This window comes from Nicotiana tabacum, unplaced genomic scaffold (assembly GCF_000715075.1).
Source record: "Nicotiana tabacum cultivar K326 unplaced genomic scaffold, ASM71507v2 Un00002, whole genome shotgun sequence".
Classification (NCBI taxonomy): Eukaryota; Viridiplantae; Streptophyta; class Magnoliopsida; order Solanales; family Solanaceae; genus Nicotiana; species Nicotiana tabacum.
Window position 1 is genome coordinate 2,367,319 of NW_027438240.1, and position 8,205 is coordinate 2,375,523.

Sequence of the window (8,205 nt, forward strand, 5' to 3'; positions counted from 1 at the left end):
AGTACCAATCAACAGTAATAACAACAAGATAATAAGATAACTGAAGCGAACGAAACAACACGTAGTAACAGAGATCTAAGAATAAAAAAATATCAGAATAATACTAATAACGTATGATTAGACTGAATGACCAAAATAAGAGGAGAAATGAACAATTTTCATCATTTGTATGTCATTATCACGCCCGTGAACCTCCGAATTAGGCCTTGCATACACCTTGCTCAACTTGTATATATTCGATAATTGGACTGTCTTATTCCAGGTACATCACCTGACTCCCATTAAGGTATGTAAAGTTGTAAACTACCCTGAAAAAGGAGAAAAAGGTCCACTTCAATCTTTTCCTATAACACTTTTTATAATCTATTACTCTAATCTTTATCTCTCGAGCCTTTCATTAATTTTACCAATGTTTTGTAAATTGACCTTAAACGATGTAAGCAAACTTATATACATTGACATATTAAGGAAGGAAACATTCGAGGGTGTGTCCTAAAAGTCAGTAAAGTGGTTTAAAATAATAAGGTATCAGGATTCAAATTCCAACATAGACAAAAGAACTTAAATGATTTCTTTTCATTTGCCTATCATCAAAGGCAGATTCAACATTCTGACTTGATGAATTTGATCTTTAAAGTCTTCACGCTAAACTAATTATATTTTAAAATTATGTGTTTATATCTAATACAACAACAACAACCCAGTATAATCCCACTAGTGGGTATGGGGAGGGTAGTGTACCACTACCCTGGGGTAGAGAGGTTGCTTCCGATAGACCCTCGGCTCCCAACCTCCAAGAACTCCTCACCTTACTCTTGGGGTGACTCGAACTCACAACCTCTTGGTTGGAAATAGAGGGTGCTTACCACTAGAGCAACCCAATTTATATCTAATATTTGTTAGAAAACGATTATTCACGTCTAAAATACTGGGTTAAAATGAACTCATTTCCAAAGCATTAGATCTCCGTTTGGTGCCAATAGAAGATAGCATATATCTAGTGCTACAGTCGGAAGTGCGCCTAAACTGACCATCTTTATTAGAAAACAAGTTACAATGAATGAATATTGAGTGTGATATGTTTAGGAGGAAACAAGGAAATGCTAGAGACCTATGAAGGGGGGCAAGAATAGTGTAAAGGACACGTGTAAGAAGGCCACTTGGTGAAGCCAACTGTATATAGATTAGTGAAAGTGCGTAGTAGTAATAAAAGAGGAGAGTGTATAGACTGTAGAGGCACTAAACATTACTCCATAAGGAAAGGTACGCCCTTGACCCCCCGTGAGAATGATAAATACTAACGGCAAAATGAGCGGGTCTGCAGTTACTACTCTTACCAAATACTACTACTTGTCTTATTATTAACAACTCTTTTATTACTCTTTTTTTCTTCTTTATTGTTCAGTTTTCTCATCCTTAATGCTGTCAAAAGATGCACATGAAAGAACACAACAGATCATGATTCAAGAACAGTAGCTTAATTCTGTCCTCATGTTTTGTGTTTTTTGTTGGATCACAATGAAATTTGACCAAGGAAAGTTGTGATTTCTGTTATTCTTATGGTTGTGATCTGCTGAATGTATGTTCTTGTAACAGAAAAAGGTCATATCTTTGGCTGAATATGGGCAAGAAAGGAAGTGGTTGGTTTTCGTCAGTGAAGAAAGTTTTCAAACATTCTCCCAAGGATTCACCAGAGAAGAAGGTCAGTTCACTCTTTTACATCTTATGATTTTCAAGATCAACATTAATATTTCCAAGTCTATTTCAGAGCAGAATTCTCTTTCGTTTTGCATGTTTAAAGAGAAATCTTTAAGGGAGCTTTCCTGATTTTCAACGTTATGGCCCAAATTAATTACCACTGATTTGCTAATTATGGGCGTTATTATTATTATATTTGCTATATTGCCTTGTGTTGATCTATGATTATTGCTGTTTCCTTCCCTTCAATTCCGTAAAAGAGGACAATTAATGTGATAATTTCGCATAATTGCTATCATTAACATTAGCAAGACAAATGCCATTATGCCAATACTATCAATAAATCATAATTATACTATCATCTCTTGCTTTTTGATGAGTATGTCATTTTGTTGGATCTCTGCTAAAAACCATCCAATATAGTATCTCAGAAGCTGCAATTCATGGGCGTTTTTCCCTTCAAGAAATAAACTACCTAGTCATTTACTCTTTTTTTGGCTACTATTGGTCCCCCCTACAATATGACCCTAGGGAAATGGCAGAGTTCAGGACATATTGCTTTCAATCCACCTATTTCTTTCCCACCCATATTCATCATAACATGTGCTGTTTACGTTAGTTCTCAATCATTCCAAGCCACCACCACTCTGATGTTACAAAAAAAAAAAATAGAGGCAGCCCGGTGTATTAAGCTCCCGCTATGCGCAGGGTCTGTAAAAGGGCCGGACCACAAGGGTCTATTGTACGCAGTCTTACCCTGCATTTCTTCAAGAGGTTGTTTCCACGGCTCGAACCTGTAACCTCCTGGCCACATGGCAGCAACTTTAATAGTTACACCAGGGCTCCCTTCACTGTGATGTTAGAATATCCCATAAAAAAAATCATATCCCAAATCTTTAATAGTATGATTATTAAGTGCTAATGTATTTTAGTGATTCTTTTATGCTTTTCAGAAGGAAACATCAGACAGCAAATGGCAACCTGAAGCTCCAGAAGTTGTGTCACTTGAACATTTTCCAGCAGGGAGTTCTCCAGATCTCATTAGTAATGGAGAGAGCAACATCGATTCATCGTCTACGGTGGCGGAAGATCATAACCATGCCGTTGCTGTAGCAGTGGCCACTGCTGCAGCCGCTGAGGCAGCTGTCGCAGCTGCTCAAGCGGCTGCTAAAGTGGTTAGATTAGCTGGTGGCTATGGCCGCGAGACCACAGAGGAAAGAGCTGCCACGCTTATTCAATCATACTACAGGGGATATCTGGTAACATAAATAAAAGCCTAGCCAATTTCTTATTTGTGTCACTCTAATTAAATGTCACATTGTCCTTGATATGCTAGTAATGTTAATTAGATATGAGAATGTTTAATTGGCTAGCAATATATGTTACTAATTTTGTAGGCAAGGCGTGCTTTGCGCGCTCTGAAAGGATTGGTAAGGCTGCAAGCACTAGTGAGGGGACATAATGTGCGGAAACAAGCACAAATGACAATGAGATGCATGCAAGCATTAGTACGTGTTCAGGCCAGAGTACGAGCAAGAAGACTCCAGTTAGTACAGGAAAAGCTAGAGAGCAAGCTAGAAGAAGCACGAAGGCACGCTAATGAACAACAACACAAGCACACCAGCCCCATAAGTAAGTTAGAGACAGAAGGTTGGGATAACAGGAACAAAAGCATGGACAAGATCCAAGAAAGTAGTAGGAGAAAATATGATGCTGAAATGAAAAGGGAAAGAGCTCTTTCTTATGCCTTTGCCTATCAGGTTAGCTATATTTCCTCTTAGTATCTACTAAAATTTGTCTTTATTACACACACCATTATCTTACCTAACTTACTATAAAATGAATTCTAATGTTGTCTTACTATTATTACTGGCACTGACAGCAAAAGCAGCAACAACTATTGCTCGTCGATCAACATGGCGAGGACCCGGATGTCTTTGCCAATGAGCGCGAAAAGTCGCAATGGGGTTGGAGTTGGCTGGAGCGTTGGATGGCTTCGCAACCATACCAATACTCAAGACACATTGTGCCAAGGGACAACTCCTATGTGACACTTTCCACCACAAGTGACATGTCTGAGAAGACAGTAGAAATGGATCTAGTCACCGGCCCATTGGGCTCAGAGAATGTCAACTCAGCCCGTCACGCTTTCGACAAAGCTGAAACAAGCCCATATTCGGCCCGGCAACAACGTCAATCAAACTCTGACACCGTCCCTAGTTACATGGCCCCAACTCAATCTGCAAAAGCTAAGGTTAGGAGTCAAGGCTATGTTAAACATCGTAGCCCACCATCGGCCCAATGGAATACATCAACAAAGAAGGGGACACACTACGGATTGGGCCTTGAATCAAGCTCTGGAGCAAGTACAACAGCAATCTATCAAGTCTCGAGAAGCCCGAGCCCAAAAAGTAGTGCAAATCGTAGTAGTGGACATGCTAATAAATGGATGGCAACGTACAGTCCAGAATCAAGTGGCGATGATCGGGCTTCACCATTAGGAGTACATGGCAGGAGATATAATTTTAGTTGATTGTTTGTGGTAAATAAAAATACTCAATAATGCCGGTTCCTGTGTGCTAATAGCTTAATGTTTTTATTTCAGTATCCTATTTTGACTTGAATTGTTAAATATAAAGTTTGAGTATTTGCATTGTTTGTAAAATATAATCTGCGTAAGTGTACGATAAGATTATTGTTATGTCATCTGTTGCAGTTTATATGAGACTCTTTTTATCTTGAAACGTTTCAAAATCTTTGACACCATTTCATTAATAAGTAGTAGGTCAAGTTTAGAATATGGAGGAAAAGGAAAATGAAGGCATGAAAACTGTAGAATATCTGGCTCTTGCTCTAGTTAAATTCTACACTTGCAAATAGGTGAGACCAAGTTGGAAGAGTAAGAAGAAGATATCATATTGAGGTTCATCTGCAAAGAGGATATATATGCACAAAGCAAAAAATTATCTAATTTGTAACCAAAAAGCAGAAAAAATACAAGCTTTAAGAAATATACTTCCTTCAGTTCCAAGGAAATAAAGGAAACGGCTTCTTTTTTTTTTTTTTAATTTCTCCTTGACTATTTTTTGTTCTGATTTTAATATCTTTTCAGTTCTTTACTTTTTGTTGGCACCTAAACTTGGAAGGTTGAAAATATCCTGAATGAATGGAACGCAGCTGTAGATTTTCTGTTTTTCAATGAATTGAGAAACCTTCCTTAATATAATTCAGAAAATCTATAAATGGAAGTCAAAATGATAGTACATCGCTTTAACTAAGCAACAACACCAAAAAGAAGAAAGAAGCAATAAGAAGAACTACAGTAGTATATATATTAGTGATCATTCAAATAACTCTGGGGGTACTTGATTATATGCCTATCCTGATTGCACTGTAGACCTTTAACTTATGAAATGTACTTCAATTATCCAAGGATTAAGTCCCTCCAAAATGCGTTACTAATCTGACAAAGGCGTATCCAGGTTAAAGGGATATGGGTTCACGTGAACCTATATTCATTTTCCTAACTCTTGTATAACAATGTTATACAATTTTAAAATTACTTAAATATATATATGCGTGCACCCATGCTCAAAGACTCCTAAGGTATAATTATTATTGGGTGCACCTCTACAAATGAATTTGACGATTCAAATTCCACTTCGAACGATCTTGTTTTCAGTACGGAGTATAGATATATATGTGAAAATTATTCAAATTTCAAAAAGGAATATAATTTTGAATGTGAATGCACCTATATATATGTGAATGCACACATGTAAGATTTGTATGGAGAAGCGATATTGAGTGATTGAATAGTTGTAAAATTGTGATTGAGAATATCTTGTATATTTCAGTCGATGTAAATGGGGAGCTTTGATGTAAAAACAATATCTCTTCAATGTTGATTTTTATGATTTTGTAGTTATGCAAATTACAAACAATAATGTTGCATATGCTCCCGTGCAGAACGCGGGCACCACCTAAAATTTTGATACCTCAAATTTTCAGGAAACGGTTTAAATCTAAACTAATTTAGTTGGCAAAAAAATAAAATTTATCATGTATGTGCAAAACAGGTAAAATTACTGACAATGTACGTAAAATTCTATCAACAAAGTATTCAAAATAATATAAAGCAAACATATACTGTCCAATTTTTAATTACCAACAGAAAAATGGGACAAGAGTGGTTTGCTCTAGTGGTGAGCACCCTCCACTTCCAAGTAAGAGGTTATGAGTTCGAGTCACCCCAAGAGCAAGGTGGGAGTTCTTGGAGGGAGGGAGCCGATAGTCTATCAAAAACAGTCTCTTTACCCAGGGTAGGGGTAAAGTCTGCGTACAAACTATCCTCCCCAGACCCCACCTAATTGGATTATACTGGGTTGTTGTTATTTATTGTTGAAGCAGAACAAGTCACCAAAACTAAAAGCTCACACTAGATTCAAATAGAAAACAGATGGATAAACTTTGAAACAGCGAAGATCAAATCCTGATTTTTCCAACATATAGTGCCTAAAACAAAGAAAATTTGCAAGAAAACTAACCAAATCAATGAGGTCACACTTAAAGAAAAATAAAAAATGAGGTGGCACTTGAAAGAGTGAAGACCATAAAGGCCAAAAAATTGAAAAATTGAAAAACGAAAATGGAAATATAAGCTATAGCCGCACACAGTTATCTAAGAAGGAACACATACTTACGAAATTACCCATAAAATAAGAAATAATTACCGGATTACCCTTCTTTGTACCTCAGGCTTTCACTCATTATCTATCAATATTTATCTATATATATTCTATATTACTATAAAAACGTGAATAAATGTTGGTTTTACACAAATAACCTTTTAATATTAAACATAATAACTCACAATAAAAGAATATTACCGAAATTTTAGCCCTTAGCCTTGTAATTCTATTAATTTTAGGATATAATACTACACTTTAGGAATCATACACGATTATCTTTAGGAATCCTATTAGTATAATTATTTTTGGGCATAAATATATAATACTACATGTTAGCATGTACCTAATACCTTTAGGAACACGTTAGATTCTCTATTAGTACAATTGCTTTCGGGATATAGATATATTTGTAGCCGTGTAATAATCATATTACTTTTAGGATATACTTCTTAAAATATTTCTATTACTAATTTAATTTTAAAACGTATTACATTATCCAAATCATTCAGAAACAGGAGAGCCTATATTATTATAAAAACACGAATACAATATTAATAGACCAAAATAACCCTAAAATATTAAACAGAAGAACTCATAGGGAAAGGACATAACTGTAATAACTTATTTTTTGGACTACAATAACTTCTATATTAATTTTTTTAATAATTAATATTTTAAAATTAATACAATCTTGCCTATTGAAATTCTTACTAAAAATATATAGGAAGATTTAATAAAATTAATTTCATAAGAATCCTCCATATTGGTAATACATTACCACTCTATAATATCCAATAACAAGAAAAATAAAAGTAATGTTAAACGGACTGCATAAAGTGTTGAAATTGAGAAAAAAATCTCCACTATAATATATTATTATATTATATTTGAACTATTTTCCTACTCAAGTAATATTTTTATTATTATTAATTTTTCGTGTAATATTAAAAAATATACCCAATTATTAAAGGACAACTAAGAAATTTTTTAAGAATATAAATATGTGAGAAAGAGAAAGAAAAAGATTGGTAAGAGTCAATACCACTAATGATTTTGCAAACATAAAGATCTGAAAGTGAAATATCAGATCAATCTTTTTACTCTTTAAAAATAAAATTTATGGTGGATAAAATTATAATTACGGTTAAATATTCAAACATGAGATGAACTAATATTAAGAATTTGAATCAACAAATAATAAATTATTTTTTATAATAAAACCAAATAATCAAATCTTACAATTAATTATTTAGCAAGAGAATTCAATTAAATATTTTTTAAACTCATCATATGAGTAAAATTATTTTTCAAGTTAAAAAAAAAAACTTAGGGCACATAAATTTATTCAATAAAAAGAGTGTTAGAGATTAAAAAAATTAGATCATAAAGTAAAAAAAAAAAGATTAGTATAATATTAAGAAGGACATACAAGTGTTTGAGCAAGCACAATCAAAACTAAATCCTGAACAAGAATAAGTTTTTAAGACTATATTATCAACAGTCGACTCTGGTGTAGCGAAATTATCCTTTGTAGATGCCTCCGGCGGAATCGAAATAATATTCTTATGTCATGCATTACTTGCAAATGTCATATTAAGAGGCATGATATGTTAGCAATAAGAACAAGTGGTGTACCATCTACGATTTTATTATGGGGTCGTACAACTCACTTTAGATTTGATATATCTCTTCAAATTACTTAAATAACCATCACAAATATATCAAAGTAGAGCAATAGTACAAAATTTATAAGAAAATCAAAAGTGATAATATGGGATGAAGTGTTTTTGGCTAATCGTCAAACGATTGAAACAAT

General features: G+C 34.2%; 1 protein-coding gene across 2 annotated transcripts; it reads left to right on the forward strand.

Moving 5' to 3' along the window:
* Window positions 1-1,150: 1,150 nt before the first annotated feature.
* Window positions 1,151-4,418, forward strand: LOC107814646 (protein IQ-DOMAIN 21-like). 2 transcript variants are annotated; one of them, XM_016640088.2, is made up of 5 exons: window positions 1,151-1,263; window positions 1,597-1,702; window positions 2,652-2,957; window positions 3,096-3,458; window positions 3,581-4,418. In XM_016640088.2, the coding sequence occupies exons 2-5, from the start codon at window positions 1,622-1,624 to the stop codon at window positions 4,229-4,231; spliced, it is 1,401 nt and encodes a 466-aa protein (XP_016495574.1). In that variant the 5' UTR covers window positions 1,151-1,263; window positions 1,597-1,621; the 3' UTR covers window positions 4,232-4,418. The 2 variants fall into 2 exon arrangements, with proteins under 2 accessions (XP_016495574.1, XP_016495573.2); XM_016640087.2 differs by lacking the exon at window positions 1,151-1,263 and adding an exon at window positions 1,294-1,316.
* The last annotated feature ends 3,787 nt before the right edge of the window (window positions 4,419-8,205 follow it).